This window comes from Epinephelus moara, chromosome 17, assembly GCF_006386435.1.
Source record: "Epinephelus moara isolate mb chromosome 17, YSFRI_EMoa_1.0, whole genome shotgun sequence".
In the NCBI taxonomy this organism is placed as follows: Eukaryota; Metazoa; Chordata; class Actinopteri; order Perciformes; family Serranidae; genus Epinephelus; species Epinephelus moara.
In genome coordinates, this window is record NC_065522.1 from 6231970 (window position 1) to 6251537 (window position 19568).

Consider the following 19568-nt stretch of genomic DNA (forward strand, 5'->3'; position numbering starts at 1 on the left):
TTTTTTTTGAATTCCAAAGTTGGTGAAAAATGATGACCTTTTACCAAATTTCATGGCAATAACCCTAACCACTGCGAGACAATCAAGAATTGAAAAATGAAAATGGACATTTTTGTCCACATCAGACACAAGGGTTAAGGAATATAAATAACTTACTTGGTAATCAAGGAATGGACACATATTCTGACTTTATCACAGCTTCACAAGAAGGGAGTCACCACTTGTTTGTTCGTCATACGGGTGAATCTGTATGACTTATGGACTTCTCTGGTGCTCATGGTTTCAGTAAAAAGGAATAAACCAAGCTAACGATGTGTAGCATCTTCATATAGACAAAAGTTTAAACATTTATATTTGTATGTAATCTGTTTGTAATCTTAACAGCTAACTGATGTTAGCTCAAGTGGGTAGTTAACAATCCAGTTTTATTCATCCAAAGAACTTCTTTAAAAATGAACTGACCAGGCGTCTAATTACGACAGGCCTTTATTTGTAAAAACGTGTAGCCACATGTGGCTAGTAAAAGCAACTGGGTGTTTACTTGGGACTAGGCCTTTAACTGAAGTTTTATGGTAAGTTAAAGGGATAGTGCACCCAAAAATGAAAATTCAGCCATTATCTACTCACCCATATGCCGACTGAGGCTCAGGTGAAGTTTTAGAGTCCTCACATCACTTGCGGAGATCCAAGGGGAGAGGGGGTAGCTCACATCACTTGCGGAGATCCAAGGGGAGAGGGGGTAGCAACACAACTCACTTACAGCGCCCCAGATTCAAACGTCCAAAAACACATAACTGAAACCACAAAATATCTCCATACTGCTCGTCCATAGTGATCTAAGTGTCCTGAAGCCCCAACATAAAAAGTTGTTTGGAAAAACGTTATTTGAACTCTGTTTTTAGCCTCACTGTAGCCTGTAGGTCGAACTGCTCCTCTGTCCACCACGCTCACGTGTGTGCGCTTGCGTGAGACATGGTAGCGGTGGGCGATATGGCCCTAAAATAATATAAAACAATATATATATAAATCAACAGGTGATTTCCTTCTTTTATCAAATCTTAAATGACCAAGTTCTTTTTTTTCCACATGGACCTTTATGCTCTGCCATTTCTCCTCTAATCATCACACTGTAACCTGTGACAGGCTGTTGTTGTTGTTAACTGGGAAAACCCTGCTGTTTATTCTGGCATCATGTTGGCTGAAATGTTGGTGACATACTTGTGTAAACAAACACACATGTAAACAAGGGTTAGGGTTAGGGTTAGGGGGGTAATAGGTTGGGTGTAATTGGCTACCAAATTGGGAGAAAGGGGGATAAAATCTGATACAAATGATAAAATCTGATACAAATTTATGAAAAAGGAAATGTGGGAACATAGAGCTGTGGGAACATAGGGCCGTGGGAACATAGGGCTGTGGGAACATAGGGCTGCGGGAACATAGGGCTGCGGGAACATAGGCATGCTCCCGGATGAACTACTAGCTAGCAAACGTAGCCAAATACTGTATTGAGTGGATAACATCAGCTAATTTATTCAGATTTCTGGGGCTGGTTTGTGAATTACTATCGGCTACGAAGCAACCAATGCCAGGTCCTAGCTAGCTGGGCGGCTGGTCATAATCTAAGCTAAAGTTAGCCATGGCAAGCTAGGCAAGCTGGTGTTCTTCATGTAATTTTTCTAGGAGACCTTGTTGGACAGGCCTAGTGAATGCAATGTTATCATAACTGACAGAAATTATGGCCAGAATTACAGCATAAGACCCAAGTCGTAATAAATTGGAATCAATTTTAATTGGATATAGTTTATAGTGTTCTGAATGTAGGAGTGAACTCCGCATCAGTATGAGTGTAGGCTATTTAATAAAGCACTATCCACATGCTGGTCAGTGAAAGATGTCTCAGTGATTTCCTGTAGCCTCTCATAAGCTGCCTGACAAGCAGCTGCTTTGTTTTTAGGGTCAGCACACAAAAAGTTCGCAGCATGAAACATTCTGCAGCGAGCGACTGTAAAAGCTTGTCAACTCAGCACCGAGCACACTACAAAGCAGATATAATGCTGGGTTTGATAACACAGTTAGAGAGAAAATGAGGCGGCTGCCGGGAGGGCTGGGAATTGAAGTGGTTTTTTTTCCCCCTCTTCCTTGTTCAAGTTCACACTCGGGTCCATCTGGTGGCAGGTGGTTCAGAGCAGCTGAATAGGCAGCGGTCCAGACTCTCCTCCTCGCCCATCACACATGGCTAACTTATCAGAACAGACACAATGAAAGCAGCAACGACACTCACCGCGCCTGTAATCTCTGTCAGGGATGAGACTTTGATTCACAGATGCTTTCAGCACATTTGTCGACATTTTTTTTTCCTCCATTTTCCCCTCCTTTCCTGTTGGGTTCTCTGGTGGCTTGGCATTGTCTGTTAGTGTGTGTGAGTGTGTGTGTGTGCGCTCACACAGACGGGGTGGGCTGGCAGGGTCACGGTTCGCCGGCCCGCCTAGATCCATCAAGAGGAACAAAGCAGGGGGAGAAGGAGCAGTGCCAAGCCCCCCGAAATCAAAGACCAGGTTTGGGATTGGGATCCGCTCCAAAAGGCTGGACCCATTTTGGTAGTGCAGGGGGTCTCGGGGAGCAGAGGGGAGGAGGAGGGGGAGGAGGGGAGTTAAAAACAATAATCAAATCCACCACAGCGTCTGAGGACTGGGCCGGTTGAGAGAGCTGGCTGAAGCCTCTGCGTGCAGCATCCCTCTTCGTCCCTCCCCTTTGAAGTCTGCTTTGCTTTTGTTCTTTACATAACTTGATCTGATATTTGAAAGGCTAATTTGTATGCATTCTGTGAGCGGGGGTGGAGGGAGGAAGGCAGAACCGCCTGCCACCCAGAATTCCACAGGGGAGCTGACAGGAAGGTCAACACGATTGGCCACAGGGGGAAACAGGGGACACAAGCAAGCCAAAAGCATATGATAAGTGTCTTTGAATCATTGCAGCTCTGTGCAAATTTGATGACAATGGCCAAGTGGTCAGGGGGCTGAAATCCCTTTGCAAACAGAGACCACGCATGCTTTGGTGGTCTTCATTTTGCTATCAGCTTACCCAACGGAAGAGACAGCTATAGGCTGCAAAGGCAAATATGAATAAACACTTTGAAGGAGCTCTGATACAGCAGATTTACATGAGCTGGACCCTCCACATTTCATACTCTCATACCATATTTGGATGTACTTTAAGTCAGCTCCACACACCAAACATATTTCATCTGAATTAAATATAAAAGTGACTCGACATAAGGCAGATGTTTTCCATTTTGCACCTAGTGAACAAGAAGTGTTTATGATGAATTGGAATGAATAGAAAATGGAAACAACATCTTGCAGAATGAAACACACCATCAAGCTGACCGGGAAATCTGCTCTTTATCTGTTCAGTACAGTGGTGTGCAAAAGTTTGGGCACCCTGGTCAAAATTTCATTCACTGTGAATAGTTAAGTAAGTAGAGGATGAACTGATCTCCAGAAGGCATTAAGTTATCTTCAATATTTTAGGCAAAATTAAATCTTTTATAGTTTCAAAATAGCAAAAGGAAAAGGGCCTGGAGCAAAAGATTGGGCACCCTGCATGGTCAGTACTTTAACTGAATCCATTCTTCCCTCTACCTGTGAAATGTTTCCCGTGCCACTGGCTGCAACGCAAGCCCAAGGCATGATCGATCCACCTCTGTGTTTAACTGTTGGACAGGTGTTCTTTTAATGAAATTCTGCATCCTTTTTTCTCCAAACACACCTTTGCTCACTGTGTCCAAAAAGTTCTATTTCCACGTCATCAGTCCACAGGACTTGTTTCCAAAAGGCATCAGGCTTGTTTAGATGTTCCTTTGTAAACATCTGACGCTGAATTTTGTGGCGAGGACACAGAAAAGGTTTTCTTCTGATGACTCTTCCATGAAGGTCATATTTGTACAGGTGTCGTTGCACAATAGAACAGTGCACCACCACTCCAGAGTCTGATAAATCTTCCTGCAGGTCTTTTGCAGTCAAATGGTGGTTTTTATTTGCTTTTCTAACAATCCTACCCGCAGCTCTCTCAGGAAGTTTTCTTGGTCTTCCAGACCTCAGCTTGACCTCCACAGTTACTGTTAACTGCCATTTATTAATTACATTACAAACTGAGGGAACAGCTACCTACAAACACTTTGCTATCTTCATAGAGTCGTCTCCTGCTTTGTGGGCATGAGTTATTTTAGTTTTCAGAGTGCTAGGCAGCTGTTTAGAGGAGCCCATGGCTGCTGATTGTTGGGACAAGGTTTCAGGAGTCAGAGTATTTTTAAAGCTTTGAAATTTGCATCCCCTGGCCTTTCCTAACAATGGCTGTGAACAAGCCAGAGCCCTAACAAGCTAATTAAGGCCTGAGACCCTGGTAGAGGTTGTCTGAGAGCCCCCACCCCCCCCCCCCCCCCCCCCCGCCCCGCTCCCCGGGCCGGCCCCCCCGCCCCCCCCCCGGGGGGCCCCCNCCCCCGTTCCCCCCCCCCTGGCCCCCGGGGAGCCGTCCCCGCGCGGGGGCCCCCCCCCCCCCCCCCCCCCCCCCCCCTTTCACCCATACGACTGGTGAATTGGCACTGTAAGTATCCATGCTGTTTATACCAATACCAAAGTGTTTTTCCACGGGCTGCGCACAGTACTTAAGTATCATAGAATGAAACCTGTCTAATCGCTGCATTAAAGGCCCCCAAGAAATTCAGTGGCCCCATCTGCCAAATCCACATAAAAAATTTCTGGGGTACCACTGGACAGAGCTACAGAAAGAAAAGCCAAGTTGTTGTAAGTAAGAGTAGGTGTCTAGATGGTTGCCTATATACATACACATATTGTCATAGAACGGTTCATATGAAGTCTATAAGACTTGAAGCTTGTATTCTAAGGAATCTTTTAATATTTTTGAATTCTGAAACTTTAAGACATTTAGAATATTACTTTCAATTTGGCAACATAGAACAGAACAATTTAAGATCATGGGTTTTTGTAGAAGGTCTTTTGTTCAGACTATAATTCATCAAAATGATATCTCCGTCATGTGGCCCTGGCAGCAACACCTGCTTCTGTGTAAATAACTCAAATATTCTCCAAGTGGCGTGCCTTCAGACAGTGCAGCGAGGTGAGATGAGGGAGGAAGGAGAGACTTTTCATCAACCTTGAGCTTTAATGACTTCCTCGAGGTGCTTTTTGACTAGCGTCCAGAGGCTCGGCGGGAGGGGAGCCTTTCTCCTCAGCCTTGGCCTCGTGCCAGGGTGACAATCAATGTCTCTGTGTCTCTTCTGTGGGAGATTATTTCGAAGGTCTCCCCCTTTTTATTGGAGGAAATGGTATTTGGAAGCTCAAACAGGATGTCCTGCTGGCTGGCCTGGACTCTGAACCGTTCCCCTGTCCCCACCCCACCCCCCTGGGCTCCATTCTTCCTCTACAACCCCCCCCCCGCCCACCCCACCCCCACCCCCCACCTCTCAGCTCCATTCTCTCAGAGGAAAATATCTTAAATTAATCCAAGAGTCTCAGCAGCCACTTTCTCTTTTTCTTGTCTCCATCTGGAATGCCAGAAACTTTCCCGCTTGTACTGAAGCATTTGGCAAACTTCTCTACTTTAAGAGTTCTCACTCTTAAAGTAGAGAAGTTTCTGGGACCATCAGAAAATGGTTCCGCTCCGTGCATCTCATACCGCCGCTAAAGGATGCCTCGGTGCGTTGGTATCTGACGCTGAAGGCCACTGACCCAACGTCGGTCCTTGACGAGTTGGGAGTGTGACCAGGTTGATTCAACCGTGTGAGAAATGTTTAACATGTCAAATTGTGTAAGTTCTGATTTGCATCCACCCAAAGTAACTGTTGCTCCCAAGTTTGGTTCCACCTAAAAACACAGCTGAATAGACAAACATGAAACTACCAGTGTTGTTTTTGCACTTCATTATCAGGTTTTTGATATTGAGTTAGGTCCTAAATACTTTTTATGTACTCTGTGCTATTCACATGTCTCATTGGATTCTAATGAACTGACTATATTCATAGGCTGTGCTTTTATCTATTGTGTATAACACCCCCGATGAACACTTTGGTGAGGCAGCAACAGCACACTCACTCTGCAAATCCTCACTCAAATCAAAGCTAATTTCTTACTACACAGTGAACAAGTTGTAGAATATTACAAACTGACAAACAGACAATTACAGCCACTGTATGAGTGGTACGGTGTGTGGAGGTGAGAGGGTGAGCAGGGTTTGAACGTTGACCTCTGTCAGTGGCGTAAGGTAGTTACCACCGTGCATGCCATTGTGACGGGCCTTTGTGCATGGCAGTTACCAGTTATAAAATGCACACACCACTTCTATTCATTCGTCCCTTGTCCTTTCTTACTGTCACTTTTATGTTTAAGAGGCATGACGGCTCGCTGAACTTGCAGATGTGCTCAGTTTGTCTGCCCTAACAGATTTTGCACCTAAACTAGCCATTGTATCGGATCGTCTTGTGACATGATTAAATAGAGACTTGACATTAGACAACATCGACATACATGTTACCTAGCAACAGTACATACCTGTAAAGCAAAATATCAAAGAAGATAAGAAATTACTCATTTAATTAAATAATTTTATATACTGTAAAACTTAATTTAGTAGCCCGGGCTATTAGTTGCTTAAATCACTGAAAACAACAGGCCTATATTTTGGACAGACACCTATAAGGAATAGGCCTTTCATTCTTTCCACACAAAAAAACTGTTGCTCAGCAGAGATCAGGAATTACAATCAAATTGTTAATTTGAACCAGTATGACTACTTGTATAAAAATAAGGCTTCAGATAATAATCAATGATAAATCTTTCGTTTGATCTAGCTCCCACAGACAGCACATCAGAGAGGACTACGGCACCTGGCATACCATCACAGCACCACTCTATCTTGTTAAAACAATACTCATGGCTTGAAATAATTTCTATTAAAAAAAAAACATCTTTTGATTCTTTTGATCTGAGGAGCCTTATGGACTAAAGGGATATGAATAACTTACAGGGTACTCGAGATGGTTTTGCATTTTGGAGGGAAATAGCCTATAGCAAATGGCACCATTTTTAATTTCATGTGAGTTCTTCTTGGACCACAGGTGTAGTCCTGAGGTGGGAATCTGAATCACCTGAAGGCCCCACCCCACCCGCACTGCCTGCACTGTCTATATTTATGCCCCTGCCTCTGTTCCTTTTGCGTTTATAACCGGATGCATCACCATAACTGCAATGAAATTGATGTTTTTGAGACTACAAGGAAAAGCAAAAGGGTTTTTAGAGACAGATCAAGGATGTAGAGAAGGTTATGGCAGGCTTTTCAACCCGACTTCAAGTGCTTCCATATGAGACAGGTGTCATGCTGAGTTCTTCACACAGTAAACATAGGGGTCAGTTAAAATCAAAGGTACATGAACCTGCTCAGGACATTTCATATAAGAGAGGCCTTTAGATGTTAATATTTGTTGTGCACATGTGAATATATTCACCAATTGGGACAAAAAAAATCTGCAGGATGAAATTGGACAGGAACAGCACAGCTCTGCACCACCACTAAATATAGAAGAACACGGCTGAACACCTACCAACTCCTCCACACAGTCATTTTTAACATTTATCCAGCAGGAACAGGTTGTTCCAGCGCAGGCCTGTTAAGATGTGTGACATGGAGACTGAGGAAAGCATGAGCGATTCTTCCTCGCCCACAATAAATGGGGAAACTGGATGACTTCCAACTTTTCTTCTATCCGACCACCCACTTAGACTGACATAAAAAGAACATGCATGGCACAGTTTTTGTCAACCACTAGAGGCAGGAGATCAACATTTTGATCCCAGAATCCAGGAATTTACTCTGTTGCTGACCTTTTACTCCTTTATACTTTGATTCTGTTTACAAGTTTAATCAGCACCGCCTGCCAGACAGATAAAGAGCCTTTATCGTTGTGTTAAGGTTTGAAGTCACAACTTGCTGTGCAAATTCTTTCCACAAAGAGGGGACCCTTACTGTACAGCAGCACTGTGGGTCTTCCACCAGCACCCTTCATACAGACATGGGCGTCAGTACTACACACTGTGAGCTCCTCAAGCCCTGTACTGCATTCAAGTTTCATTTAGCTTTGACAGCTGAGGGATAAGTGTCAAAACGAAATGACACTGGGCTTCCACCTCCATGTGTTGCACTCCTGCAGTTATTCGTCACACAGAGTGGAAGCTCAGTGTGGGGCCAATCGCCACCTTAGAATTATAAAAGGTACTGTCTGTGTTAGTTTTCAGATATTGAGCTTCAGGTTTTTTTTTGCATTCTCAATGTCAAAAATGACACATGGAACAAGTCTGTTTCATACATGAAAATGACTCCCTGAAGATATTCTACATGTACAATATCAAAACCCTGTCAGTTTTGTAAATGGGGGTTTTAGGGACAGGTCAAACGTAGATAGAACCATCTCATCCTAATAACTCTTTCTGCTTGGAACTATGAAGCACTATCTTGCAAAACATGATTTTCAAGGAATACAAACAGTATACTTACAATTTGTTTTATAAAACATAAAATTAGTGTTGTAACAGAGTGTCTAAGTGTATTAGAAAGTTAAATGATTTCTATTATGTTTTTAAGACATTTATTTCTTTTTGTGGAACAACTCTTCACTTTAAAAAATTAAAAAATACATTGCAGCTTAAGTGAAGGTCAGTAGCCTAATAAATATTGTGTTCAGTGCAGAGGTCAGTTTTAGATAGGAATATGGTTGGTTATTAAACACATTATTCCAGGAACAATAAGATTAAGTTACGCGAGCAGCTACTGTAACACATCTAACCAGGACTGTGCTGCACAGAAAGTGGGACAGGTAAAGTATAAAGATATTCTAGATATTCTCTGTAATAGGGATGTCAAGTTTAATTAATTGTGTTAATCTTAAAAGAAATAAAAAGAAAAAAAAAGAAAATACCAGAGGTCTTTCCTTTTGATCTGGTGCTCTGTTGGGTCAGTGAGCTATTCACAGGTGGACAGAGATGGAGAAGGTTTTGTTAAGTACTGTAAATGTATTGCATTTTATTTTATTTTCTCTTGGCTTTGCAGACAGATGGATGGCTGCGTTAACATGTGGAAACATCTCCTTATGGTGTGCTGGTGTTGGACAGTGGGTCGGTGCTGCTGCTCGCTATATGTGCTTATGCCCTGCCCACACATACATTCTCATTGACTAACTAATTGGTGCTGCTTACTTATATCATTGTGGCGTATTCTTGTTTTGTTTATGTGTTTCCCCGTTTCATCACTTCTACAAATGCAGCTGCGGCCAGTATCTCACTATCACTATCATATTTTAAGAAGCTACAAATTATATTCAGACACAAAATAAGCCTGAAAAGCTGCAAATCAGAACAGAGGTATAGAGAGTTGTTGCATAGAGATGATACACTGTCTCATCTAGTTGCATTGGTGTGAACCGGCACGTTTTTAGAACATCGCAGATCCACACATTGCAAGTAGTTGCCTGTTTCAACTTGTCTCATTGCGAAACTTTAGTCTGAACTGGGCTCTATATATATTATAAAACCAAGTTAGAGTTTGATCTGGGAGATAGAACCTTTTTGTTTTCTAAAGGAGAAGTCCAAAAATGTGCATAACTTAAAAAAAAAACCTCACATAATGATGATAAATTGTCACACAATAAAAATATATGAATAATTCAATTTGACAAAAGTGTCAGAACCTTATAATTCCAAGGTAATGAAAAGTGTCAGTAAATTGGTTATTTTAATGTCTATATTTAACCAGGTTTACATGCATGAAACATTCCCCTATTATTCTGAATATGACACTATTCTAGATTATGTTAGGGCATGTTAATCAGAGTATGGGCAGCTGCATGAAAATGGGAGTATATTGGAATATTTACATTTGTTAGCCATATAAAGTTATTAGAACTTAGGAGCATTGTCTTTTTTGGAATATGGGCAAAAATCTGAACTTTTTTTTGCATGTAAATGTAGTAAATGACAGAACTGGAGAAGCAGAAGAAAAAGAGCTGGAGCAGCGAGCTTTGACTTAGGAACAATAGCTGTGACACCATGGCATTATCACTGGGTTTCTTCAACTTGAGTTCTTTGTTTTGAGTTGTGTCATCCGCTTAAGTTGTGCATTTTAACAGTCAGTTCAATCAGTGTGGATGCTTTACACACATCTTCCCCCCTGGCAGCAAAGAGAATCTATACAATCAGCACAGTTTCAAGGCGGACACCCAAGATTAGTGTCAGTTCAGTATCTGACCAAATGTCTCCCTTTCTGTTCCTGAGTTATGACTTTGAATAACGGCCAGAAAAGTGTTACTGCAAAATATCAATGTCACAGTGACCTTTGACCTTTTGGATATAAAATGTCATCACTTCAAATTTCATCAGTTTAGGCATTTGTGTGAAACCTTCCCATGATTAGTGTATGAACTGTTAAGTTACTGCCAAAAACAAGTTTTGTGAGGAGACAGTGACCTTAACCTTTGACCACTAAATTCTAATCACTTCATTCTTGAGTCCATGTGGACGTTTGTGCCAAATCTGAAGAAATTCCCTCATGGTGTTATTTAGATATTGCATTCACAAGAATGAGACAGATGAGGTCACAGTGACCTTGACCTTTGATCACTAAAATCTAATCACTTCATTGTTGAGTCCAACGTTTGTGCCAAATTCAAAGAAATTCCCTCAAGGCCTTCATGAGATATTGCGTTCATGATAATGAGACAGATGGATGGACAACCTGAAACACAGTGCCTTCGGCTACAGCTATCGCCAGCGCTGAGGCATAGAAAACAAAATGCAGAATAAAAATGTGTGCTCATTCACAAGTTACTTAATAACTCATCTGTACATACAGAATATTTATTGTATGTCCTCAAAATACACAATAAACCATAAGACAGAACACAGGGTAAGAAAAACCCTTGAAGGTCATTTGGAAAGGACCCGGCTGTTTACCATCCTGAACTTTAGTTATCAGACTGGCTAAAGTGTCCTCTGTTACAAATCAAACAAAGGCATTCTGCTTGGAAAATTAATGCTGAGCTCTGATTTAACAACTCAAACACCCACAAAATAAATAAAAGATCTTTTTTTTTTTTCTTACACCCGTAACAGTACCTGTCAGCCAACATTCCCATTGGCCGTCTTTTTTTGTCAAATTTACCCCAAATATTTCACACATTTCAGAGAAGCAGAACACAGGAGCTGTTTCTTTTTTTCACTTCTTACATCAGAAAGGGAGTTTGTTCTCCATTTCATCTTACAGGGCTTGGTCTCTTCTACAAATCCATTTCCAGCGATGGCAGAGAGATAATGATTTCATTTCAATCATATTGTGTAGACAAACAGTAGTAGTATCCTAAACCAACTGGATCTATTAACGAAGCTTTTGGCAGGTTCCATCGGCCCTGTAGCAGAGAATGAGCCAACACAACAAATCTTTCTTTACGTTGCAGCCAGTGAGCAGGTGGGCAGGACCTGCTGCAGCACATTATTCCTGGATTTGGTTAAAAAAAAAAAAAAGTATTTTCGATTGTATCATGAGAACTTTCACCTTATTGATTTGTGCTCAGCTCACTCCAGCAGCCACTCAAGTCTTACTTTATACAGTGTTCAAATATGGGAATAAAAAACTGCCAGATGATGTTGCACATGGATGAAATGATGTGGTGGCGTGAAAACCAATCTTTAATTTAAAGTAAATATAATGCATACATTTTATGCATGTGGGTTTGCAAGTCATGTTAAAATAAACACGTTTTAACATTAGCTTTCTGTAAAAGGACAAAACCAAAATGTGGGGATTTAAAGCCACTATGGGTAGAATTTTTTTTAACATGACGCTCGCTGTACAAGTTTTTGTTTGTACAAGTAACATTTCCAGTAAAATTGTTGCAGATGGTCCGATCCATGATGCAGGAGATGATGACTTTTTTTTTGTTTTTACTACTGAGAGTGTTATTTTTTCATACAACCACTGGGGGGCGCCAACACAGAATATTTTTAAATTATACACATATGGCAATAACCCTAATCACCAAAGACTTGAAAGCTGAAAAGTTTTTTTGTTTTTTTTTAAATTAAAAATCAGATGTCGTCTCGCAAAGCTGGAATGATGCCCGCACACTACAAGCCTCAGAACAATTCATGCCTGTTGGATTTTCTGACAGTCTAAAACACCCTCGAAATCTTTCTGAAACCAATCCAATTTGGCAATCACAGCCACTGCACGCAGCGCCAGGTGCGCTGAGGTGTGAAAGTGCAACACCATGAACACCTTCAAGGAGAGATGTTTGAAAACGTGTGTTATCCCAGCCCAGTTGCCGGAAGAAAATGTTGCTAGTGTACGTCTCTGCGAACCACGAATACATTACATTTGTAGGTTTCATACGCATCATATTAACATTTCTACAATGACGCAAGCCAATTGTCATCTGCAGGTGGAGAGGATGGTGGATGGTATGGCAACCAGGGGAAATGGATGTCAAGCTGCAGACCAGTGATTGAGACCAACAAACTAAATTGCCTGTTTTTCAGCGAGTCATTGTGTTTTTTAGAAACCAAACGTGGGCGTTTTTTAGGTGCCACTGTGCTTCCACTGAGGATAGTAGCATGAAAAGCAGCTGTATTTTACTGAGACATCACTGCTTTTCCAGATGGGATGGTGCCACGGAAAGTGGTTGTTTTTTACCAAGACATCGCTGTGTTTCCTGCCAGGATAATGCCACAAAGAGTGGCTGTTTTTTTAGCGAGACATTGCTGCTTTTGCTGTTGTGATAGGGCCACGAAAAGTCGATTTAAACGAGATGTTGGTTTTCTTTTCGGGATAGCGGCACAAACAGTGGCTGATTTTGCTGAGACATTGTGGCTTTTCCTGTTGGGAAGTTCCACAAAAAATGGTGGCTTTTGCCAGATACTACTGCTTTTCCTGTCAGGATAGTGCCATGAAAAGCGGTAGTGTTTTTTTTACTGAGAATTTCCTGCCTTTCCTGCTGGAACAGTGCCACAAAGTGTGTATTTTAAGACAAAACATGATCTTTTCCCAACACTAACCAAGTGGTTTTGTGCCTAAACCTAATCACACATAAACTACAGCGTTGTTTAAATGTAAAAAGGTAATCCTGGTTTGCAAAAACTTACAATGCCAACATTTATGTTGGGGACTGGGTTGGTTATCCCCAAACCAGGCAAATTTAGATTCCAATTAGATCATTTTGTCACAAAGTTCTTAAAATTAATTGTGGTTTGTAGAAAGTGTGCAGTCATTTTCCAACAGCATGGAACTTACATGTTAACATGCAAATACAGCCGGCGGATACGGCCTTCTCCTTTGGGGATTTGCTTGCATCTGGGATTTGTTTTAGGGCACTAAAATGTGTCTCTGAGTAACTAGATAAGAGTTTCACCACAACCACAATTTTTGGATTGGAATGGGCTTTGTTGTGACCCAGTTGTAGCCCCATTTTATTTTAAAAATCCCTTATTTGTCAAACCACTCCCCTCCAGGCCTCTGGCTGAATCTCACAAGATTTAGGAGTGTTTCTGTGAGACTGCTCTTTTATGGATCGGAATTTAAATTTATCACCTTCACACCTCCTGTGGCAGTTTTTTCTTCCCATTGAAATTATTCAGTATGACATTCGATTTCAATTCAAGTCAGTGACAAATCGAGAGTCCTCAGTAATGCTCACACAGATTCAAAGATATGCCTGTTGTGAAGTGCTTCAACAAAGTCTCATTCTGCGCTTTTTTCTTTTTGCCATTTTCAAATACACACACACACACACACACGCACACACGCACACACACACACACGCCTGCAAATTAAATTCAATAAATAAGACTTACAATGTTGTAAGGCAATGCTGACCATGCATTTGTCACAATGAACAACAAATCAAGGAACATACATGGTAACAATATGCACATTCATTAAGAGCAACAAGGTCGCCACTCCCCACTTTGTTTTTTTGTTTTTTGTTTTTTATAAATCAAGTGAAGTTTTCAAGGCTTTCTGGGTGATCTCCTGATCGACAGGGCTCATCCCCACAATACCTGGCTCTGGTTTGTGCAGCGGGACCACCTCTTCATTCAGAGAGCCCAGTCCAACCAGCAGGCTGGACGCACAGCAACTGGACCCAGCCAAAGTGGGGCTTTTGCATTGCATCCAAAGTTGGAGTTTATTCAAGAAAAATCAAAAGTCTACGTGGAGACAGAGATCCAGCAGCCAGCTGCTCAGAGACTCAGGACAGTCCGGAGGTTTCCAGGTAACTCTGGAGTTTTCTTACTGTACTTCTGTCCAAGGAGCAAAGGTCGAAGTCAAAAGTAGTGTTTGTGATGTGGAAGTGTCCAGTCTCTTCGATGAGGTTCACAATCTGGAAAACAGAGAGGAAAATAGGTACCATTGCCTGCTCCCATCTGTAATCAGGGCTCTGTGCAAGTCAAATATCTGCCCAAACTAATGTTTTGACTGGATACAGGTGATGGTTCATTAAATATGAAACCAAAGAGAGAAACTAAAATAACATCAGTACACAGTGAGCCTTTTCCACTGGCAGAAGTAACGACTCATTTCATCACAATAATCCCAAACAGGGAATCAGAGCAGCTTTGTGAGGAGAGTAGGAAGAGGGGAACACACACACATGTGAATCTGGTCACATGTACGGTACATGTTTTACAGTTTGGGCAAAGATTAAATGTTATTAGGCCTGTTCCAATAACTGCTTGTATTTGAGGATTTAATGTTGCAGAAATAATTGTGATAAACAATATTGTTGTCATTTTGAGACCATTTTATGCCACTGATATAATAACAATATAATAACATAATAATGCAAGTGCACCCTTTCAAAGAGCAATGAACTTTAAATTCTTGAGAATATTCAGAAATTGGAATTGGAATCTGTAAAAACATTTAACAAATTTAAAAATTTTTTTTTTTTTTTTAAAAATTAACTGTTATTTTAATGTACAAGACAGTATAAATAAAACCATAGTATATTTGTGGGAGCAGCCAAAAATTTCTTATTTTGAGAGTAAATACAAAATTTTGCAAAAAAAAAAAAAAAAATTAAACAAAGTGATGCCTCCTGCTACTAATAGACAAGCTTAGATAAGTTCTAGGAAAACAGCAGTTACCTCCGTAATATGGCTGCTGTGCTGCAGTCGGCTCCCGGGGATGGATGGGCAGTTTGCTGGTGGATTTACGGAGTGGTGGATAAAATTTTTGGAGCGTAAAACTACAAATGACAGACTTTGTGGCTTGTTGCCAGGGGTTGGCAAGCTAATGACCATGAGGACTGTGCCTTTTCCACACCAAAAGTACAGCTGCAGGCTACCAGTAAGCTACACTGTGTCGTCTTTGAAGTGCTGTTTTATTTTTCTTTGGAATCATACAAGTAGGCGGGGGTGGGTAGAAAAAAAAAAGGAGAATCGCTGCGGCAAAGTCTTATAATGGTCAGGAAACCCTGCTGTTTGTTTTGGCATCATGTTGGTTAAAATGTTGGTGAATTTCTTCTGTAAACAAACATGCATGTAAACACAATGGGCAATATCGAGGTCAGCAAAATGGTCGAGGTCATGCCCATATATGGTGTGTTAAGTCGATAACAGAGCTGTCAACGGTTTACCGTCTGACTGGTTACGCATGTCAGTCTGTAGGTTAATTTTGCTGCTCTTCACTTTACTGCACTGCTGCACCAACCAGATCTGGTGGGAGACAGACAGTCGGCAAGCTGTGCCAACATGTGGAAACATAGTGCCCACTGCCCACCCTCTGGTCTCCATTGTTTAGATATCCTTTGCTGTTCTGCACTGCACACCAGCCAGGTCGGGTGGGACTTAGCTAGTGGGTGCCGCTCATTCGACGATTACCTCTAGCAATGCTGTCCTGGCCCAACAGCGCTGTTGTGAAACTGGGACAGCAACCTAGGGGGAAACTGGAGCATGGGCAGCATGTTTTCGCAGCAACGTCATCCCACCACTGGGACAGCATTGCAGCGCAGCCAAGGCTAACATTAGCTAACCAGTGGAGACCAGAGGCTGGGCAGTGGGCTCAGTGTTTCCACGTTAGTCCTGCTAGCCGCCTGCCTGTTAGTAAAGCCAACAGAAAATAAATTAAAAGGCAAAACATTTACATCACAAAACATTTGAATTTCAAATGGATAGCGCTTTGAAACACGGTGCTAAAACTTACTGAGTCAGTGAAGCACCAGACTAAAAAAAGAGGCCTCTTGTATTTTTTTTTTTTCCTTACAAATTTACTGGGTAGTTATTAGTTAATGCGTGTTGGGATATCAAAAGCAAATTACAACAAAACTGACATCCCTTGTCCATAACCTAATCATCGTAACAGGCCTTGCAGTGTATTGATGCTAACAGGCTACCTTAAAATCAGTATTAAATTGCTACTACAAGACCAGCAATGAAAAACCAAGGCTGCTACAAGTATTTAACAAATCAGGCTTAAAGGCTGCTCCACAGTGTTACGACATTAAAATACATTAAAAAACTATTCAGCAAAGCCTTGGACTGGTAATAATCAGTCACTGTGTAAGCCCAAGCTCAATAGCTTCTTGAACAAATACTCGTCTCTTCCCTGCAAACTCAACACGACCGTTTAACTTTATTTTTAAACTGAAGGCTACATCAGAAACCCTGAATGCAAAGGTTACCTCAGAATGCAGAGGCATTGAGAACATACATAATGATATAATTCTTTTGTTGCACCCCACGCCTGCATTCAGAGTTTTTGAAGCTACTGTGTTTAAATACAAAATGTGCCGGTGTGAGTGAAAAGGGGAAGAGATGAATACTCTGTGTGCCACTAAGAAACAAACCCTGGCAATGCAACATTTAATCTGATTTCACACAGGCACACAGAGAGAGGATCCTGGGTGTCTGCGTTGCATATTGTTTCACAGACTTTGGTAAAATATCGGTATTCTCATTTTTCCCTCATGGGATAACTTTAACTGCCTTTAAAGGATACGTGGGGCAGGTATTATTGGTTTCAGATTTTGTAACCAGTATTGGAAATGAAGGTTGAGGTTGGGAGTCCTGGAGATTACAAGGAACACCATCCCATGTATCTTGGTGTAGGTACGGTTCTCAGAAATGTGGGAAAAATTACAGGCATTTTTATGACAGGGTAGATTTCAGTCAGACACTCAGGCGTCACCTCTCTCGTTCCACTTTGGGTGGCATTTTGGCTCATCTGCTCATTTTCATTGCTGTTTAGGATTTATTTCAGCTGGAAAAAGCTACCAAACCCATGTCGTGTTCCTCTGTCTAAAGACATGCCATGTGCATTACAGTGTTCTCTGCCATACACTATGTGGTCCCCAGCAGTGTGCAGGAGAGCCTGTGAGTTAATCATTTCCATCTCTTGGAGCAGGAAGTGGAGCCAGTTGGTGAACTCGGCTAGATTAGCTTGATTACTGTGCGAGTTAAAGCTGTGCACGGGTGGTGCTGTTTTGGATGGGATTTCGTGTTTCCTCAGAGCCAGACGCCTTGTTAGGAGAGCGAGGCAGAACTTGGCAGCCGCTGCCGGGAAGATCCACCAACACGGTCATATGATAGGCCTCGAGAATATAAGTAAGAAACATGCAATCTCTTAGGTGGAGAGAGGTTAACCAAATAATTCATTGCTTCCAGATGAAGCGGCAGATTACAGAGGATCTGTAACAGATCACAGCTCTTCTTCTAATCCAAGGCAACAATATAGCTGACTAATAGAACTGGCATGTAGTGATATTATGCTGAGATCAGTGAAAACTGTGGGAAGCCACCCAGTGCAGTTTTTGATTTTCATCTGGAGCTTTGCAGTTGAGTGAAACTTTTTCATGGAACATAATAAAGCAGGAACGTAAGTGATAATATCAAAGTCCAAACCTCAACTACATTAAATGTTCCTTATTGCCGCTGCTATTTGATATTTAAGACCATCTAACACAGACCATACTTTACATTCACTGAAGGAAACATCCACCCCCCAAAAAATGTAGTCCTTTTTGGTCTCTTCATTTTCTTCCTTCCAATCAATTATAATTGGTTACTGGCCAAACACAAACTAAAATGTGCTCAATGTGCAACTGTTAATAGAAAATCAGACCAAAATGCTAAATTACTGTCATAGTTAAGAAGAGAAGTGCACTGATTTTACACATCAAACTGTGTTTTCAGGTGTTGGGAAGAGCTACTGCATATATCAAAAAAATATTACAAAGCCTTTAAGCTTTGTTTATGCTGGCACGAGACACCGTGGTGGAGGTCTCTATGGGTGACACACAGGCTATGAGCATGCACAATGGTGTTTATGCTTGACATGTTGTTGGTTGCAACATGCCCTAAAACGCAGCAAAGTAGGCTGCCTAAGGGGCCGTACATATGTTGCATCTCTAACTGCCTGGAAAATGGTCGGGCACTGGGTGCTACTCTAGTGCCAACTTTCAAGGGTGTGGAGGCAGGTTGCGTCTGAGGTTGCTAAGTGACCATAACCAGCACTGTACCATAGCCCACATACCAGAAATCCTGAGTGCAGAGCTGATCTTCATCCAGGCGTTGTTTTGTAAGTGTTTATTAGGCCAAAACTATTGACAGATGTAAAGCTCTGGTAGCCCTGCACTAAAATGATCAACTTCTCCATATTTACCACAGACTGATATTTATGGAAGACGGGACAGAAATCTTGCGGCTGTGATTGGTTGTTGCTCGTCACATGACATGCAGTGTGCGCTGCTGTGTCCCAAAAGTTGAACTATGTTGATCTCAGGGCGCACCTAATGTGCCCCGAAAAACAGGCTCGGGAATGCATGTGCGCAGCGACGGTATTACTCTGGAGTTTGAATGTTCCTGTCGTGCGTCTTCATCAAAAACAATGAATTTGCAGGCGCAAAAAAACGCAGCATGTGTACGGCCTTGCATTAGTGTCTCCACAGGAAGCTGTGTGAAGTCTGATAAATGTCCTCATGTGATGTCACACGAGTCGGTGTTGGTTGGGTCTGAAAAGTTTAAAAAGTCAAAGAATCTGGAGGTGTGGAGTTAGAAAGAAGTGTTGTTACTCAACCTCTGTAGCTCCCCGTCTCTGCTGCAGGCTAAAGGCTCCAGGCTACATTAGCTGCTACTAACAGACCTGTATCTCCAGCTAAACTGTTGACATTTATCAGGGTTTCTACACATTTTCATTGACAAAATTTCAAACTTTTCCATGATTTTCCAAGAACCCATTATAACAACTTTTTCTTTACTGCAGTGTTATTGTAGTATGCAATAGTAAACAAAATGTCACACATCAACATATATAAGAGGTATGTTTCGTTGACAGCTAGAGAAAATAAATTTGCCTTAATGTTACATTACGTAGAAGGTTATCCAAGGAAGATAACTAGGGATGCATGATAATATCAGTATGTCGTCTGTATCAGCCAATGTCGGCTTTGAAATGAAAGAATCAGCCAACATCCTTTTCCTTATTTTGCACTATGAATGAATATTACATACATT

General features: G+C 41.7%; 1 protein-coding gene across 6 annotated transcripts in view; it reads right to left on the reverse strand.

Annotated features, from left to right (window-relative positions):
* Window positions 1–9941: 9941 nt before the first annotated feature.
* Window positions 9942–19568, reverse strand: part of mllt3 (MLLT3 super elongation complex subunit) — a 92071-nt gene continuing 82444 nt past the window's right edge. For 4 of the 6 annotated variants that reach the window (XM_050067641.1, XM_050067640.1, XM_050067639.1 and 1 more), the window contains one exon: window positions 9942–14437. In XM_050067641.1, the coding sequence (XP_049923598.1) occupies window positions 14306–14437 (132 nt within the window). In that variant the 3' untranslated portion in view covers window positions 9942–14305. The remainder of the gene's footprint in view (window positions 14438–19568) is intronic. The other 2 variants (XM_050067638.1, XM_050067637.1) reach the window with 1 other exon arrangement.